This window comes from Sus scrofa, chromosome 2 (genome assembly GCF_054392235.1).
Source record: "Sus scrofa isolate SSC_HxYL_T2T_F1_AM1 chromosome 2, Sscrofa_HxYL_maternal_Yorkshire_Landrace_v2.0, whole genome shotgun sequence".
Taxonomy (NCBI): domain Eukaryota; kingdom Metazoa; phylum Chordata; class Mammalia; order Artiodactyla; family Suidae; genus Sus; species Sus scrofa.
Window position 1 is genome coordinate 145,377,758 of NC_139384.1, and position 19,890 is coordinate 145,397,647.

The 19,890-nt window shown below is 38.5% G+C and overlaps 1 protein-coding gene across 2 annotated transcripts in view; it reads left to right on the top strand.

Moving 5' to 3' along the window:
• The window catches only part of RAD50 (RAD50 double strand break repair protein), a 94,735-nt gene that overhangs the window by 14,686 nt on the left and 60,159 nt on the right, over positions 1 to 19,890 (top strand). For both annotated transcript variants that reach the window (XR_014838759.1, XM_003354274.5), the window contains exons 4-8: positions 767 to 952; positions 1,566 to 1,770; positions 16,101 to 16,229; positions 16,468 to 16,633; positions 18,065 to 18,258. Coding sequence is in view for 1 of the 2 variants with exons in the window: in XM_003354274.5 (XP_003354322.2) it covers positions 767 to 952; positions 1,566 to 1,770; positions 16,101 to 16,229; positions 16,468 to 16,633; positions 18,065 to 18,258 (880 nt within the window). In the remaining variant the exon portion in view is untranslated. The remainder of the gene's footprint in view (positions 1 to 766; positions 953 to 1,565; positions 1,771 to 16,100; positions 16,230 to 16,467; positions 16,634 to 18,064; positions 18,259 to 19,890) is intronic.

Below are 19,890 nucleotides of genomic sequence, written 5' to 3' on the forward strand. Positions count from 1 at the left end.
ACATATAAAATGGCAGTAAAAACAGACACTGCCTCAGTTCGTCTTATCTCTTAACAGATACTGAACTGAAACATGAAAGAAAATGTTAAATTTATCCTTCTGATGAAAGATACTGAGTGATCTTTTAGAATCCAGGGGCAGGGGTGCTCCTGGCCCTTGGTATAATGAAGTAGGGAACTCATTTAAAAGACCCTGAGACAATTCTATTTGATTGCTTTGTCAGTGTGACCCTAGAACTTAGGTCTACTGATTGAGAATCCTTCCTGACTTTGCTGGGTTGGGCATTGCCACGGTTCACCTTTATATTCCTTTTGCTGTGGTGTTTGTTACTGAACAACCCCTTATCAAACTATGCAGTCTTTAGATGTTTTTGTTTAAGCACCTTTGCCTGTCTGCTGTGTATCATCATGTTTTGTTTTATTCTTTTAAGTCTCTCTTTGTTTTTAATTCTGAGGTTGAAAGACAGTTTATTTTCTTCTCTGTATTATTGGTAAATATTTTAGGTTATTTTATTGAAAATCCAAATATGTAAAAAAAAAAAAAATTCTAGCATCTTTTCCCTACAACTCTGTTCTGCATACTTTTTCATTAGGAAACTGCTGAATCATTTAAGAGTTACACTTTTTACTATGAGAAAGCTACTAAATCAACAGGGAATGGATGACGGGACTGTTTTTGCAAGTATGGCATGAAGGATTGATTAATTAATAAGATATGTACAACTAGAGATTATGTTACATACGTTCTTGATTTTCATTTTCTATAGGCATGGCGAGAAAGTCAGTATCAGCTCCAAGTGTGCGGAAATTGACCGAGAAATGATAAGTTCTCTGGGAGTTTCCAAATCTGTGCTCAATAATGTCATTTTCTGTCACCAAGAAGAGTCTAATTGGCCTTTAAGTGAAGGAAAAGCTTTGAAGCAAAAATTTGATGAGATTTTTTCAGCAACAAGGTTTGTAACCTTTAATTAGATTTTGTAGTCCATTAGGTTATTGAGCCAGGGTTGCAATTTATTTATTTTTTTGTCTTTTTGTCTTTTTCTAGGGCTGCGCCTGCAGCATATGGGAGTTCCCAGGCTAGGGGTCGTATCCGAGCTATAGCTGCTGGCCTGCACCAAAGCCACAGCACTGAGAGATCTGAGCCACATCTGCGACCTACACCACAGCTCATGGCCACGCCGGATCCTCAACCCACTGAGCAAGGCCAGGGATTGAACCTGAAACCTCATGGTTCCTATTCGGGTTCGTTAACCACTGAGCCACAACGGGAATTCCCAGGGTTGCAATTTAGATGCGTCTTTTTTTAAACAGAAAAAACTTGTAAAGCAAGAAAGTCAGCAATTACTACCTTTTATCCAGTGGCAACCAGTTTGCATACTTTCTTTCAGTTTTCTTTCTTTATATCTTTATTTTCCTGGTTGACAGTATATAAGTAACTTTTTACTTACTGTAATGTCATAAGCATTTTCTAAGTTACTTAAAACTCTTTGTAAATGTCTTCTTAATGACTTACTTGAATGTAATTTGTTTAGCCTGAAATTTGATTTTTATTCAATATCTTTAAAGGTATATTAAAGCCTTGGAAACACTTCGGCAGGTACGTCAGACACAGGGTCAGAAAGTAAAAGAGTGTCAAACAGAACTAAAATATCTGAAGCAGAATAAGGAAAAAGCTTGTGAGATTCGCGATCAGATTACTAGTAAGGAAGCCCAATTAACATCGTCAAAGGAAATTGTCAAGTCCTATGAGAATGAACTTGATCCATTGAAGGTAATTTTTTTTTCTTGGGTGCTAAGGAGAAGGTCACTTTTTATCATGGTATCTCTCAGCCTAAAAGCATTTCTTTCTCTTTGAATTTGAATGGTATGTATGTTTCTTGAAAAATTTATCAGACTATATATATTACGGTTAATGTCTTAGATCTACATTAGATAGTTAGTCTTAAAGTTGCCCAGAGGGCTTGGATTTGAAGGTAAGCTAATTTGTTAGTGTCATATTAAATTGGTAATGTAGCTGACTAGTTGTTAAATATCAGTGTAATGACTCAGCATTACAGTTCTAGTGTTCTTTTTTTTAATGATCTCTCTTTTTTAAAAGCTTTATTAAAGTATAGTTGATTTACAATGTTGTGATGATTTCTGTACAACAGAGTGATTCTGTTATACATATATATACACATCTGTTCTCTTTCAGATTCTTTTCCCACATAGATTATTACCGAGTATTGGGTAGAGTTCTCTGTGCTATACAGCAGATCCCCATTGACCAGGCAGTCTATGTACGTCAGTGTGCATATGCCAGTCCCAAACCTCCAGTCCATCCCTCCTCCTCCCCTACCTGTTCCCTTCAGTAACCTTAAGTTTTCAAAGTCTGTGAGTCTCTGTTTTTTTTCATGTATGCATGAACATAAATGTATGTATGTTCATTTGTATCCTTTTTTGGGTTCCACGTGCAGGTGAAATTATATGATATTTGTTCTTCACTGTCTGACTAACTTCTCTTAATATGATAATCTCTAGGTCCATTCATGTTGCTGCAAATGGCATTATTTCTTTTTTATGGCTGAGTTAATATTTTGTTGTCAAAAAGATAGATAATAAGTATTGATAAGAATGTGGAGAAATTGGACCCCTCATATGTGCTGGTGGGAATGTTAAGTGGGGCAGCCACTTTGGAAGACAATTTAGCATTTCCTCAAAATGGTAATCATAGATTTACCATACGACCCAGCAGTTTTACTCCTGAGCATCTTTTTCTTTACACACATTCTTTTTCTAATCCTAAGTATCTTATACTTAAGAGCAATTAAAACATATATCTGCACCAAAAAATGTATAGGAATGTTCATAACAGCATTATTCATAACAGCCAAAAATTGGAAACAACTCAAAAGACCATTAATAAAATGTGACATATCCATGCATGGAATAGTATTTGGCTTTGAAAAGAAATAAAGTTCTGATACATGCCACAATAGCCAAGAGCCTCGAAAACACGCTAAGTGAAAAAAGCCAGGTGTAAACGATATGATTCCATTTATTTGGAACATCCAGAATAGGCAAATCTGTAGAGGCAGAAAATAGACTAGCAGTTGCTTAGGGTAATGAGTAGAGAAGAATGAATAGTGACTGCAAAGAGTGTTTTTGGAAGTGAAAATGTCTTAAAATTCGATTATGTGGATGGTCACAAAACTCTGAATATACTAAAAAAATGTTGAATTTTATACTTTAAACAGCTGAATTGTATGGTAGGTGTATTACATCTGAGTAAAGCTGTTTAAGAAAGTGATGGCCTTTGAGCTCCACCATGACCTAGTATAGCCTGGCAGTTAAGGATCCGGCATTGTTGCCGCAGGGGCTTGGGTTGATGCTGTGGTGCAGGTTTGATCCCTGGCCTAGAAACTTCCACATGCTGCAGGCGTAGCCCCCCCCAAATGAAGAAAAATCAAATTGACACACTAGAAGGCATTATATGTACTTTGTTTTCATTTTGTATTTTTTCTTTTAAAAGTAATATATGCTCACAGTGAAAAAATTATGAAAGAATATTAGCTTAAAAGTGAGAGATGCTCTTCCCACTCCTCATCTCTGACCTTCCACATATATTCTATGAGCAGGTGGTGTTTTTTGTTTTTGTTTTGCAAAAATTCACTGTATATGTGTATACAAACATGCCTCTGTATATATGTACATATTCACAAGTACAAGCTTATTAAAATAGGATTGTGTGAGGAAGAGCCTGGATTAAGTAAATTAGAATAAAAGGAGTGGGAGATAAGACTTGCAGTGAGACTTTGAAGAGCCTAATAGGCTTATAATTTAGTTCAGTAGATGAAAGAGTGACAAATTATGTTATATCTTAGAACAAATGAGTTGTCCTAATAACTTATAATTACCAGTATACTGGCACACATTTTATTTTCTTGAGGAACAGCATGATTGGAGAGATGACAAGCACATAGAAGGCAGGAAAAGACAAGAGCTATAAGAACTCTGAGGAGGAAAGAAGAGAATTTCTGTCTGAGGTGGCCAGAGAGGATTTCATAGGACTGAATTTTGGATATCATTTTGTTAACTTTAAATGGCTGGATAATTAGTAGATATAGTGACAGTAAAACGCAAGCTATTTTTGAACACTATCAAGGAAATCCTTACAGCTGAAATGGAGCATTTGTATGGGAAATGATGTCAGAGCAGAGCTGATGATACCTGGTATTTATTGAGCAGTGCCAGGATTCTAACTAAGGCTGTAGCAAATGTTGAGGTATTTGTGTATTTCTTTATTTGTATTTAATTTTGGCTGGTTTTCTAAGGATTTAATCTTACTCTGTTTTCAGAGCCTAGCCCCATATTTGCAGTAGCCTAGCCCACTTAGCAGGTGGTTCAGTAAATATTTTTAAGAGGATGATTTCTGAACTCCTTTTTTAGCTCTGAGTTATAAGGATTCTTCCCTTCATAGAACTCAGTGTAAAGTTTGGATCAGGTCGTCTTCCCAGCAGCCATCCAGAAGACAGTTTCATTTCAACACTGCACTGTAATTCATGCTTTCCCATTTTTATGGGTTTCCTCCATCACAGTAACTCTCTCATAAACTACTTTATTCCTGTACCATTGCATCCTGTCCTGACCGTGGCCCACTTAGGCTTGTTTTCTTTTCATGCCTTCAGTGGAAATTGTTTGAGAAATGTGTTTTCAAGTTCAAAAGCACCCTCTGGCCCTCTTACTTATTCTTCCACATGTAAGTTCATGGTCCTCATGTACTTAATAGGTCAAGTGCCTGATTTTCTTGTCTTACTTCACACTAACACCTAAACTTTAAACACTGATGTATTTTTTGTTGTCTTTTATTTGTCTTTGCTCCTTTTACTATGTTGCATGCTCTGGGGATAGAGCCTATGTTTTGTGCTCTGGTGTTTAAGCCAAAACACATATGTCAAAGAAGGAATTCCTAGGATCCAGTGACTGGCTAGATTTAAGGAATGAAGCAGCTAGAGAGAAAAGCCGAGATAGTGTTAATGCCACCAAGATGCTGTGGAAACATTGATAGAAGTGGAGAAGTTTATGAGAAGTGGGGTACCATAACAGAGGTGTTAATATTCATTGCTTTTAAGAATTTATGCAGATTTCTTTGTTGGCGTGCTTGAGCATATTGTCTTCTTTTTTCTGCCACACTCACAGCATGTGGAAGTTCCCAGGTCAGAGACTGAACCTGTGCCACAATAGTGTCCTGAGCAGTGACAATGTCAGATCCTTAACGCACTGTGCCACAGAGAATTCCTCAGGGATATTTTCTGAATACAGAATTTTTTTTCAAAAGTGATGTGAATGGGCCTGTTCATTGAGGGCCTACTGTATGCCCATCACTCTCAAGGGACTTTGAAATGTATCATGTTATTGCTCCACAGTAACCCCGTGATATTTTGTGGGTGAAAAAAACAGACACAGGTGTTCATATTAGAAGTAAGGGCTAAAGCCAGGAATTGAGCCCAGGCTTCTCTGATTCCTAAACCCATACTTTAAAGAAAAAGTGAAATTTATTGAAGTGTAATTTACATTTAGTAAAATTCACCTTTTTTGAAAGTGTATGATTTGATAAGTTTGGACAAATGCATACAGTAGTATTCCTACCACTACAATCAAGGCATAAGACATTCCCTGGAGTTCCCGTTGTGGCTCACTAGTCACCAATCCAACTAGTATCCATGAGGGCTTGGGTTTGATCCCTGGCCTTGCTCATGGGTTAAGGATCTGGTGTAAAAGACAATACTGAAATAATTTAAAAAAAAGATGTAAGATATTTCCATCACCCCAAAAAGTTCCCTCAAGTCTATTTATAGTTAGTCCTCTACCTCTGCTCCCAGCCCTTGGTAATCACTGATTTGTTTTCTGTCATTATAGTTTTGCCTTTTCCAGAATGCCATGTCAGTGGAATCATGCATTTTATAACTTTTGTGTCTGACTTTTTTTTTTTTTAATTATTTATTTATTTATTTATTTATTTGTCTTTTGTCTTTTGTTGTTGTTGTTGTTGTTGCTATTTCTTGGGCCGCTCCCGCAGCATATGGAGGTTCCCAGGCTAGGGGTCGAATCGGAGCTGTAGCCACCGGCCTACGCCAGAGCCACAGCAACGTGGGATCCGAGCCGCGTCTGCAACCTACACCACAGCTCACGGCAACGCCGGATCGTTAACCCACTGAGCAAGGGCAGGGACCGAACCCGCAACCTCATGGTTCCCAGTCAGATTCGTTAACCACTGCGCCACGACGGGAACTCCTGTGTCTGACTTCTTAGCATAATGCTTTTAAATTTATCTGTGTTGCATATATGATTAATTCATTCCTTTATATTGCTGAGGGTATTCCATTTTATGGATATATTATAATTTGTTCATCCATTCCTTGTTTGGTGGACATTAGGTCATTATCAGCTTTTAGCTAGTACAAGTAAAACTACTTGGCGGACTGTAGCAGACTGGGATGAGCCACATCTCTGGAGCACTGCGACATGTGTTTGATCCCCAGCCCTACCAGCAGGTTGAGGATCTGACGTTGTTACAGCTGTGGCATAGGTCGCAGCTGTGACTCAGATCTGATCCTTGGTCTGGAAACTCCACGGGGCAGCTGAAAAAAGAAAAAGAAAAAACAAAAAACTACTATGAACTTTTGTGTGTAGGTCTATGTTGGAGATACCTTTTCATCTCTCTTGGGTAACAACTCCCTAGAAGTGAGATTGTTAGGTTGTATAGTAAGTGTATGTTTCACCTTATGAGCTGCCCAGCCGTTTTTCAAAGTGGCTGTATTATTTGGTACCTGTTCAGTTGTGCTTCATGCTTGACAGCACTTAGAATCATCAGTCTTTTATTTTAACCATTATGTTAGATGTGTGGTAGAATCTCTAAGCAGTTTTTTTTCATTGTGGTTTGAATTTGCATTTTCCTAATTTTAATTGATGTTGAGTGTCTTATATGTTTATTTGCTATCTGGATGTCTTTTTTGGCAAAGTGTCTCCAAATATTGTGCCTGTTAACAATAAGGGTTTTCTTTTTTAATCTCATTGTCGAAGCTGTGAGAGTTCTTTAATTATTCTGGATATAAGCCCTAATCGGGTTATGTTTTGTAGTTGCTTTATTTTTTTAACTGCTTTTCAAAGGGCAAATGTTTTTAATTTTGATGAAGTCCAGTTTATCAAAATTTTCTCTTATCCTATTGGCTTTTTGATTCCTATTTAGGAAATTTTTTTTGTCTTTTAAGGGCTGCGCCCATGGCTTATGGAGGTTCCCAGGCTAGGGGTCAAATCGGAGCTGTAGCTGTTGGCCTGTGCCGCAGCCACACCAGATCTGAGCCATGTCTGCAGCCTACACCACAGCTCATGGCAATGCTGAATCCTCAATCCACTGAGCGAGGCCAGATATCAAACCTGCATCCTCATGGATTCTAGTCAAATTCATTTCTGCTGCGCCACAAAGGGAACTCTAGTTTGTAGACTTTTTGATGATGGCCATTTTGGCTGGTGTAAGGTGGTATCTCATAGTAGTTTTAATTTGCATTTATCTCATAATTAGTGATGTTGAACATCTTTTCATGTGTTTTTTTGTCATCTGTGTATCTTCTTTCGACAGTTGTCTGTTTAGATCTTCCACCCATTTTTTGATGGGGCTGTTTGTTTTTTTTTTTGGTATTGAGCTGCAGGCGGTGTTTATATATTTTGGAGATGAATCTCTTGTCAGTCACTTCATTTGCAAATATCTTCTCCCATTCTGTGGATTGTCTTTTCATTTTGTTTAGGGATTCCTTTGCTGTGCAAAAACTTTTAGGTTTAATTAGGTCCTATTTGTTTGTTTTGTTTTTATTTTTATTACTCTGGGAGGTGGGTATGAGAAGGTTTTGCTGTGGTTTATGTCAGAGCATGTTTGGACTGTTTTCCTCTAAGAGTTTTATAGTATCTGGTCTTATAGCTGGGTCTTTAATCCATTTTGAGTTTATTTTTGTGTATGGTGTTAGTGTTATTTTTATAATAATAATTATTATTTTAACTAATTAATTTTTTTTTTTTTCTTTTTAGGGCCACACCCAAGGCATATGGAAGTTCCTAGGCTAGGGGTTGAATCGGAGCTATAGCTGCCAGCCTACGCCACAGCTACAGCAACATGGATCTGAGCTGTAGCTGGGACCTACACCACAGCTCACAGCAATGCTAGGTCCTTAACCCACTGAGTGAGGCCAGGGATCGAACCCTCATCCTCATGGATACTAGTTGGATTCGTTTCCACTGAGCCATGACAGGAACTCCCAGGGAATGTTCTAATTTCATTCTTTTATAGGTAGCTGTCCAGTTTTCCCAGCACCACTTATTGAAGGGACTGTATTTTCTCCATTGTTTATTTTTGCCTCCTTTGTCATAGATTAGTTGACTGTAGGTGCATGGGTTTAATTCTGGGCTTTCCATCCTATTCCACTGACCTTTATTTCTGCTCTTGTGCCAGCGCTATACTGTTTTGATGACTGTAGCTTTGTAGTATAGTCTGAAGTCAGGGAGCCTGATTCCTCCAGCTCCGTTTTTCTTTCTCAGGATGGCTTTGGCAATTCTGGGTCTTTTGTGCTTCCAAATGAACTCTAAAATATTTTGTTCTAGTTCTGTGAAAAATACCATTGGTAATTTGATAGGGATTGCATTGAATTTGTAGATTGCCTTTGGTAGTATAGTCATTTTGACAACACTGATTATTCCGATCCAAGAGCATGGTATATCTTTCCATCTGTTTGTGTCACCTTCCGTTTCTTTCATGAGTATCTTAAATTTTTCAGAGTGCAAGTCTTTTGTCTCTTTAGGTAGGTTTAATTCTAGGTATTTTATTGTTTTTGATATGATGGAAAATGGGATTGTTTCCCTAATTTCTTTTTCTAATCTTTCATTGTTAGTATGTAGAAACGCACTTGAGTCTGTATTTTTTTTTTTTTTTTTTTTTTTTTTGTCTTTTTAGGGCCACATCCGTGGCATATGGAGGTTCCCAGGCTAGGGGTCAAATCGAACCTGTAGCTGCCGGCCTACGCCACAGCAACGCAGGATCCAAGCTGTGTCTGTGACCTACACCACAGCTCATGGCAGTGCCAGATCCTTAACCCACTGATGGAGGCCAGGGATGGAACCTGAAACCTCATGGTTTCTAGTCAGATTTGTTAACCACTGAGCCACGATGGGAACTCCGATTCTGTGTATTAATTTGGTATCCTGTAACTTTACCAAATTCATTGATGAGTTCTAACTGTTTTCTGTTAGTGTCTTTAGGATTTTCTAGGTATAGTATCATGTCATCTGCAAACAGTGATAGTTTTACTTCTTTTCCAATTTGCGTTCTCTTTATTTCTTTCTCTTCTCTAATTGTCGTGGCTAGGACCTTCAAAACCGTTGAGTAGTAATGGTGAGAGCGGGCATCCTTGTTTTATTCCTGATCTTAGCGGGAATTCTTTCAGTTTTTCACCATTGAGAATGACATTAGCTGTGGGTTGGTCATATACGGCCTTTATTATATTGAGGTAAAGTCCCTCTATGCCCACTTTCTGGAGGCTTTTTAATTGGAAATTGTTGTTGGATTTTGTCAAAGGCTTTTTCTGCATCTGTGAGAGGATCATATGGTTTTTATTCTAAAGTTTGTTAATGTGGTGTGTCATGCAAATTGAGCTGTGGATATCCTTGCATCACTGGGGTAAATCCCACTTGATCATGGTATACAACCCTCTTAATGTATTGTTGCATTCGATTTGGTAGTATTTTGTTGAGGATTTTTGCACCTCAAACAGGCCATGATATTGGCCTGTAATTTTCTTTTTTGTGTGGTATCTTTGTCTTGTTTTGGTATCAGGGTGATTGATGGTGGCTTCATAGAATGACCTTGGAGTGTTTCTTCTTCTGCAATTTTTTGGAATAGTTTTAGGATAGTTGTTAGCTCTTCTCTAAATGTTTGATAGATTTCACCAGGGAAGCCATCTGGTTCTGGACTTTTGTATGTTGACAGTTTTTTTTTTTTTTGTCTTTTGTCTTTTGTTGTTGTTGTTGCTATCTCTTGGGCCGCTTCCGTGGCATATGGAGGTTCCCAGGCTAGGGGTCGAATCGGAGCTGTAGCCACCGGCCTACGCCAGAGCCACAGCAACACGGGATCCGAGCCACGTCTGCAACCTACACCACAGCTCACGGCAACGCCGGATCGTTAACCCACTGAGCAAGGGCAGGGACCGAACCCGCGACCTCATGGTTCCTAGTCGGATTCGTTAACCACTGCGCCACGACAGGAACTCCTGTATGTTGACAGTTTTTTAATCACAGTTTCAATTTCAGTGCTTGTGATTGGTTTGTTCATCTTTTCTATTTTGTCTTGGTTTAGTCTTGGAAGATTGTACTTTTCTAAGAATGAATTTGTCTTTTTCTTCTAGATTGTCCATTTTATTGGCATATAGTTGCTTGTAGTATTCTCTTATGATCCTTTGTATTTCTGTGATGTCTGTTCTAACTTTTTAATTTCTAATTTTATTGATTTGAGTCCTCTCTTTCTCTTGATAAGTCTGCCTAAGGGTTTATCAGTTTTGTTGATCTTTTCAAAGAACCAGCTTTTGGTTTCATTGATTTTTTTTCTATGGTTTTGTTTGTTTCTTTTTCATTTATTTCTGCTCTGATAGTTATGATTTCTTTCCATCTGCTAACTTTGGGTTTTGTCTGTCGTTTTCTCTGTAGTTGCTTTAGGTGTAAAGTTAGGTTGTTTGTTTGAGCTTTTTCTTGTTTCCTGAGGTAGGCTTGTACTGCTATAAACTTCCCTCATAGAACTGCTTTTGCTGCATCCCATAGGTTTTGGATTGTTGTGTCTTTGTTGTCATTTGCTTCTACGTATTTTTAAATTTCCTTTGATTTCTTCAGTGATCCATTGGTTGTTTAGTAGCATATCATTTAGTCTCCATGTGTTTGTGTTTTTTGCAGGTTTTTTTTTTCTTAGTGATTTCTAGTTGTGTCGCTTTGTAGTTAGAATATATAGATATATAGATACAGATATAATTTCAGTTTTCTTAAAGTGAACAAGGCTTAATTTGTGGCCCAGGATGTGATCTATCCTAGAGAATTTTCTTTGTGCCCTTGAGAAGAATGTTTATTCTGCTGTTTTTAGATGGAGTGTTCTATAAATATGTATTAAGTCCATCTGGTCCAATGTACGATTTAAGACCTGTGTTTCCTTTTTGATTTTCTGTCTGGGTGATCTGTCCGTTGCTGTAAATGGGGTGTTAAAGTCCCCTGCTACTACTGTGTTATTGTCAATTTCTCCTTTTAAGGTTGTTAGCAGTTCCTGTACTTACTGAGGCATTCCTTTGTTGGGTGCACACATACTTATAGTTGTTAAGGCTTCTTGGATTAATACTTTGGTATGTAATGTCCTTCTTTGTCTCTTATAATATTCTTTGTTTTAAGGTCTCTTTTCTTTGAGTGTTGTTTACTCCAGCTTTCTTTTGATTTCCATTTGGATGGAATCTTTTCCTCCATCCTCTCACTTTCAATTTTTACATGTCCTAGGACTGAAGTGGGTCTCTTGAAGATAGTATATAGATGGGTCTTGTTTTTGTATCCATTCATCCACTCTGTGTCTTTTGGTTGGGGCGTTTAGTCCATTTACATTATTGGTATGTATGTTCTTATTGCGGTTTTATTAACTGTTTTGGATTTGTTTTTGTTGGTCTTTTTTCTTTCCTTCTCTTGTTCTCTGTGGTTTGATGACTGTCTTTAGTGTTGTATTTGGATTGCTTTTTCTTATTTGTGTATCTATTGTAGATTTTTGGTTTGCAGTTACCATGAAGTTTTGATATAGGAATCTATATATATATATATATACAGTATTGTTTTAAGTTGTTGGTCTCTCTTTTTTTAATTAAGTTGTTGGTTTCTTAATCGCAAGTGCAGCTCCAGTGTTCAGCATCTGTACTCTCACCTCACAATTTCTGGTTTTGGTAGCATGTTTGTGTGTGTGGATGATTTTCCTACCTTTACCATATGTATGCCTTTACTGGTGAGCCTTGTCATTTGTGATATTTTTGTTTCTCTTTGTGGCCTTTTCTTTTCCACCTAGAGAAGGTCTTTTAGTATTTGTTGTAAAGCTGGTTTAGTGGTGCCTCTTACCTCTTGCTTGTCTGTAAAGCTTTTGCCCTTCAAATCTGAATGAGAGCCTTGCTAGGTAGAGTAATCTTGGTTGGAGGTTTTTTCCTTTCATTACTTTAAGTATATCATGCCACTCCCTTCTGGCCTGCGAAGTTGCTGCTGAAAAAGCTGCCAATAACCTTATCAGGGTTTCCTTGTATGTTATTTGTTTCTTTTCTCTTGCTGATTTCAGTATTTTTTTGTCTTTAATTTTTGTCACTTTTAATTAATATGTGTTTTAGGGTGTTCTTCTTGGGTTTATTTTATATGGTACTCTTTGTGCTTCTGGGATTTGGGTGAGTGATTCATTTCCCATGTTAAGGAAATTTTTGGCTATGGTCTCTTCGGATATTTTCTCTGACCATTTCTCACTTCTTCTGGCACCCCTTTGATACAGATGTTGGTGTGTTTAACATTGTCCCAGAGTTCTCTTAGACTGTCTTCATTTCTTCTCAGTCTTTTTTCTCTTTGCTGTTCCCTCATCAGCGATTTCTGCTAGTCTGCCCTACATCTCTCTTATTCCTTCTTCTGCCTCCTGTATTCTGCTGTTGATTGCTTCTAGTGAATTTTTTTTCAGTTACTGTATTTTGCATCTCTTCTTGCTTCATCCTTACATCTTCTATTTCTTTGCTCAGTGTTTCTTGTAATTTATCAATCTTTGCCTCCTGTTTATTTCCAAGATCTTGAATCGTCTTTACTATCATCAGTCTTTCGTGAAGGTTGGTAATCTCCAGATCACTTAGTTGTTTTTCTGCAGTTTTTTTCTTGTTCCCTTATCTGAGTCATAATTCTCTGCGTTTTCATTTTGTATAGATTTTTGGTGTGGTCTCCTTTTTGCAGACGGTAGGGTTGTAGCCTCTCTTGCTTCTGATGTCTGCCTGTCTTGTGGCAGAAGTTGCTACAAGGGCTTGCTGCAGGCTTCCTGATGGGAAGAACTGGTATCTGCCCACTGGTAGGTGGAGCTGATTCTCATCCCTTTGGTGGGTGGGGCTTTGTTTCTGGGTGAGATTAGAGACTCACCATGGGCCTAGGAGATCTTTCAGCAGCCTGATAGGTGGGGCTGTGTTCCGACCCTGTTTGTTGTTTGGCCTGGGGCTTCTCAGCCCTGATGAGTGGGGGTCAGATATTTCCAAAATGGCCACCTCTAGAGGAGTTCACTCTGATGATTTTTCTGAAGACCTTTGCCTCCAATGTCCTTCCCCCACAACGAGCCACAGTCACCCCCTGCCCCTGTTTACCCAGGAGATTCTCCAAGAACCTCAGGGAGGTCTGACCCAGATTCCCATGGGGTTTCCGCTTTTGCTCTGGGACCTAGTGCACATGAGCACACCTAGCCTGTGTGCTCCTTTTAAGAGTAACGTCCCCATTTCCTCCAGTCCCATGGAGCTCGTGTGCAGAAGCCCCACTGGCCCTCAACACCAAAAGGTGCAGGGGCTCCTCTTCCTAATGCCAGATCCCCAGTTGTGGGACCCTGACCTGGGACTCAGAACTCTCAATCCTATGGGAGAGCCTTTGCGATATTGTTACTTTCCAGTCTGTGAGCCACCTACCTGGCGGGTATGGGTTGCTTATACTGTACAATTGCCCCTCCTACTGTCTCGATTTGGCCTCTTCTTTGTCTTCTGGAGTAGGGTATCCTTTTTGATAGTTTGCAGTCTGTTTTGTTGAAGGTTGTTCAGCCGTTGGTTGTAATTTTGTTGCTTTTAATGAGAGAAGACATGCCCCAGTCCTTCTGTTCCACCATCTTAATCCCAAAACATTGATTTTTTTTTTTTTTTTCTTTTTAGGGCCACACCCATGGCATGTGGATGGAGGTTCCCCGGGTAGGTTTTGAATCAGAGCTACAGCTGCCAGCCACAGCCACAGCAATGCAGGATCTGAGCTGCGTCTACAACCTACACCACAGCTCACAGCAATGCCGGATCCTTAACCCACTCAGCGAGGCCAGGGATCGAACCTGCAACCTCATGGTTATTCATCGGATTCATTTCTGCCGCACCACAACGGGAACTCCAAGACCGTGAATTTAATTGCTCAATGTTATATGTGTTCTGACTGCTCTACCCATCAGCCATTCTCCCATCTTTCTCCCTCTCCTCGAGCTTTCCTACTCCCTGGGACACAACAATATTGAAATTAGGCCAATCGATAACCTTATAATGGCCTCTGAGTGTTCAAGAGTCACACATCTCTCACTTTAAATCAGAAGCTAAAAATGATTGAGATTAGCAAGGAAGGCAAAAAGAAAAAAAAAAGGTAGGTAAAAAAGCTAGGCCTCATGGTTAGTGAAGTTGTGAATGCAACGGAAGAGTTCTTGAAGGAAATTAAAGGTGCTATTCCAGTGAACACAGACATGATAAGAAAGTGAAACAGCCTTTTTGCTGATATGGAGAAGGTTTTAGTGGTCTGGATAGAGGATCAAACCAGCCACAGCATTCCCTTAAGCAAACATTCCCTAATGCAGAGCAAGGTCCTAACTCTCTTCAGTTCTATGACGTGATGGATCTGGGTAAATTGAAAACCTTCTGGAAAGTATTCACCATTCTAGATGTCATTAAGAACATTTGGGATTCATGGAAAGAGATCAAAATATGAATGTTGTGGGTCTTTTTTAGACATAATACTATTGCATACTTCTACAGTATGGTGTAAACAACTTTTATATGCATTGTGAAGCCGTAAAATTCATATGACTTGCCTTACTGAAGTAATCATTTTAGCAGAGGTGTGTGACTGAACCTACTATATCTCTGAGGTTTGCTTGTAGTGTCATAATAATTAGAATGTATCAAAGCACTTAGTACAATGTTTATAGTATAGTTGGCATTCAGTCAATAACTTATTATTGGTAAAATTTTTTTCAGGCCTCATTCTGCTAACATACTGAACACTTATTGCATGTGCTGGGGATACATTGTTAAAGTAAAATTTCTCTGATGATTATATGTTGCTTATTAATATACACATCACAAAATATGGTATTAGTATAATTTTATTATTGTGACATTGAAGTTGAGGATGCATTTTTGTGCAGCTATGAAAGCTTACAATTGATACCTGTAATAATGTGTTTGTTTAAAATTAGGTCTGAAAATGTCTTAGAGGAATTGGTTAGCCTTGGAATCCTAGAGGCAAACACTGGACGAGTATCCCTAGCATCATCCAAGGAGGGAAATGCTGAGCCGGGTCACTCATATTCCTAGGAAATGAGGCAACCACCTGTCCCTGGAAGCAGGCCCCTGAGATCATTAGTCATATTTCACTTGTGACACACCAAGGGTTTCTGGTCCACTCAGTAGTTGTGATTTCTTTTTTATTATTATTATTGTTTTTTTTTTGTCTTTTTGCCATTTCTTGGGCCGCTCCCGCGGCATGTGGAGTTTCCCAGGCTAGGGGTCGAATCGGAGCTGTAGGCACCGGACTACACGAGAGCCACAGCAACGTGGGATCCAAGCCACGTCTGCAACCTACACCACAGCTTACGGCAACGCCAGATCCTTAACCCCCTGAGCAAGGCCAGGGATCGAACCCACAACCTCATGGTTCCTAGTTGGATTCATTAACCATGATTTCTTTTTTAATAAATTAAATAGTTTATCTTTTAAGGATTAAATTCCTAATATATGGTACTTGACTTACTGTGGGTCTAACTACCTAATGAATGATTTGTGGGAGGTGTTAAAGGCAGGAGATAGACTTTGGAGTTAGAAGTGCAGTTTAAATTCCTGCTTTTCGTTACTAGCTCTGAGGAGTTGGACAAGTTACTTAATTCTCTGATGCTCACCTTCTCCATGCCCCCTTTATAGCATTGTTAGTATTAAGTGAGGTCACTTTTACTAAGTGCCTGGCTCTGGGATATCTTACTTATCTTCAGTTATTTGCAATGTAAACTGCAATAAATTTTATTGATGTAGGGTGTTCATTTATTTTCAGAGTCGTCTAAAAGAAATTGAACAGAATCTCTCTAAAATAATGAGACTCGACAATGAAATTAAAGCTTTGGATAGCCGAAAGAGACAAATGGAAAAAGATAATAGTGAATTGGAACAGAAAATGGAAAAGGTTTGTGGTGGTAGAATTTTGTTCTACTTCAGAATTTTGAGATTATTGTGATGAACTTCATTTGATTCCATTTTGCTGGTCAGATTTTGAAACAAACATACAAATATTGATGCTTGTTTTACTTCCATGTTTATGTTAAGAGGAGGAATTTTGAATAAGCTTTGGTTCATATTTTGTACCTCAGAGTGGTACCTTGTTATACTTATTCATTAAAGCTCTTTATTTTGGTTCTACACAGGTTTTTCAAGGGACTGATGAGCAACTAAATGATTTATATCACAATCACCAGAGAACAGTAAGGGAGAAAGAAAAGAGATTGGTAGACTGTCAGCGTGAACTGGAAAAATTAAATAAAGAATCTAGGCTTCTCAATCAAGAAAAATCAGAACTACTTGTTGAACAGGGTAGGATGTTGTTTATTTGGTCTTTTCCCCTATTATAATGTGCATTTTCTGAATGAATGATGAACCTCCAGGGAATTATGCTGAGTGAAAAAACTCATTCTCAAGAGATTAAAAATAGTATGCTTCCATTTTATGTATCATTTTGAAATGCCAAAATTTTAGAAATGTAGAACAGATTAAGTGATTGCCAGTATTACCCAGTAGGAGGAGGAGCAGGAGAGAAGGAAGGTCAGTGTGGTTACAATTTTAAAAACAGCATGAAGGATTCTCATTGTACTAGAACTGTTCAGTATCTCGACTATCATGGAAGATATAAGAACCAACATGGTTGGTAAAATTATATAAAATCCAATACACAGTTATGAGTAAAACTGAGGAAATAAGACTGATGCATTATTTCAGTGTCAATATCCTGGTTGCGACATTACACTAATTTTGTAAATTATTAAAAGAAAACACTGTTTTTCTACTCAAAACAGTTCTGATGCCAGATGTGTGAATTTTTCCACACTAAGCAATTCTCCAGTTCTCATTGGACACCAACTGAGTGTCCTCTAACTTAATTCAGTTCTGACATTCCCTGTCTGGAGTTAGCATAGACCTCACAGATTGAGAGCTCTGTCCCATGAGACTGCCACCCACTCCACTTCAGATGCCAATCCCAAGTCCCAGATTGTCTGGCCCTTGTACTTCTAACCACCTGGTTATAATTCAGGGGTTCTCACAACCCTGTTCTCAAATTTAGTAATTGTCAAAATTCTGAGCTCCCAGAACTCAGGGAAATGCTTACTTAAACTGTTACCAGTTTATTATAAAGGATACAGCTCAGGAAGAGCCAAATGGAATCGATGCGTAGGACAAGTTATAGAGAAGGGACATTGAGCTTCCATGCCTTCTCCATGTGTGGCACTTACCTAACACCTTGATAATTCTTCAATCTGAAAGTTCTTCAAATGCTGTTGTTTAGGGTTTTTATGGAAATTGCATTGTGTAGACATGATTAATTAAATTATTGGTGATTGAACATAGTCTTCAGACCCTCCCCAGAATTAAGAGGGGTGAGTGCTGAAAGTTCTTACTCTCTAATCATGTAGTTGGTTCCTCTGACAACCAGGTCCCATCCTCCAAGAGTCACTTCATTAGAATAAACTCAGGTACAGTTGAAAGGAACTTACAATGAATAACAAAAGATATTCCTCTCACCCTTGTCCTTGAGAAATTCTAAGAGTGTTTGGAGCTCTGTACCAGGAATCAGGGACAAAGACCAAATGTGTATTTCTTATTATATCTCAGTATATAATTATACCCATTGGGGGAAAATGAGCAGAGGATATGAGATCTTGCTGTATTGTTTTTTACTGCTGCATGTGAATGTACAGTTATCTCAATTTTTAAAAAGTCAGCTGAAAAAATTAACTGTGTTTTCTAAAGGTCGTCTACAGCTACAAGCAGATCGTCATCAAGAGCATATTCGAGCTAGAGATTCGTTGATTCATTCTTTGGCAACACAGTTAGAATTGGATGGCTTTGAGCGTGGACCATTCAGTGAAAGACAGATAAAAAATTTTCACAAACTTGTGAGAGAGAGGCAAGAAAGGGAAGCAGAAACTGCCAGCCGACTGATGGTAAATATTATTTTCTTTTGTTTGTATCAGATTGTCTAGTTGAATTATTTTAATAATAATTCATTATTTTGTCATATTTTCGGATTAGTGATAGGACAAAATTTGCTATGAGGTAGGAAAAAACATTTTTCAAAGGAAATTTAAAAAAATTTTTTTATTATATCTGATTTATAGTATTCTGTCAATTTCTGCTGTACAGCAAAATGACCCAGTTATACATATATACACATTCTTTTTCTCACATCATGTTCCATCACAAATGATTGGATATAGTTCCCTGTGCCATACAGTAGGATCTTAGTGCTAATCCATTCCAAGTGCATCTACTAACCCCAAACTTCCAATCCATCCTACTCGCTCCCCTTTCCCCTGGCAAACACAAGTCTGTCCTCCATGTCCATGATCTGTTTCTGTTTTGTAGATAGATCATTTGTGCCATATTTTAGACTCCACATGTAAGTGCTACCATATGGTGTCTTTCTGATTTCACTCAGTATGAGAGTCTCTAGTTCCATCCATGTTGCTACAAATAGCATTATTTTTGTCCTTTTTTATGGCTGAGTAGTATTCCATTGTACACATATACCGCATCTTCTTAATCCATTTGTCTGTTGATGGACATTTAGATTTTCATGTCTTGGCTGTTGTGAATTGTGCTGCAGTGAACATAATGGGTGCGTGTATCTTTTTGAATGAAAGTATTGTCCACATATATGCCCAGGAATGGGATTGCTGGATCATATGGTAGATCTATATCTAGTTTTTTGAGGTACTTTCATACTGTTTTCCATAGTGGTTGTACCAGTTTACATTCCCACCAACAGTAAAGGAAGGTTTTCTTTTATCCACATCCTTTTCAGGGTTTGCTGTTTGTTGACTTGTTAATGATGGCCACTCTAACTGGTTTGAGCTGGTACCTCACTGTAGTTTTGATTTACATTTCTCTAACAATTAGTAATGTTGAGCATTTTTTTCATGTACCTGCTGGCCGTCTGTATGGCTTCTTTGGAGGAATGTCTATTTAGGTATTCTGCCGATTTTTCAATTGGGTTGTCTGTTTTTTTTTTGTTTTCGAGTAGTAAGAGTTGTATGTTTTTTTTTGTTTTTTTTTTTTTCCTTTTTGTCTTCTTTTTGCCCTTTCTTGGGCCACTCCCACGGCATATGGAGGTTCCCAGGCTAGGGGTCTAATCAGAGCTGTAGCTGCCGGCCTACACCAGAGCCACAGCAACGCGGGAACCAAGCTGAGTCTGTGATCTACACCACAGCTCACGGCAACGCCAGATCCTTAACCCACGGAGCAAGGGCAGGGATCGAACCCGCAACCTCTTGGTTCCTAGTCGGATTCATTAACCACTGCGCCACGACGGGAACTCCCCAAGAGTTGTATGTTTTAGAGATTGTACTTTTGTCGGTTGAGTCACTTGCAAAGATTTTCTCCCATCCTGTGGGTTTTCTAAGTGTTTTTAATGGTTTCCTTTGCTGTGCAGAAGCTTTGGAGTTTAATTAGGTCCAATTGGTTTGCGTTTATTTTTATTTTTTTATTTAAAAAAATTTTTTTTGTCTTTTTGCCATTTCTTGGGCTGCTCCCGCGGCATATGGAGGTTCCCAGGCTAGGGGTCGAATCAAAGCTGT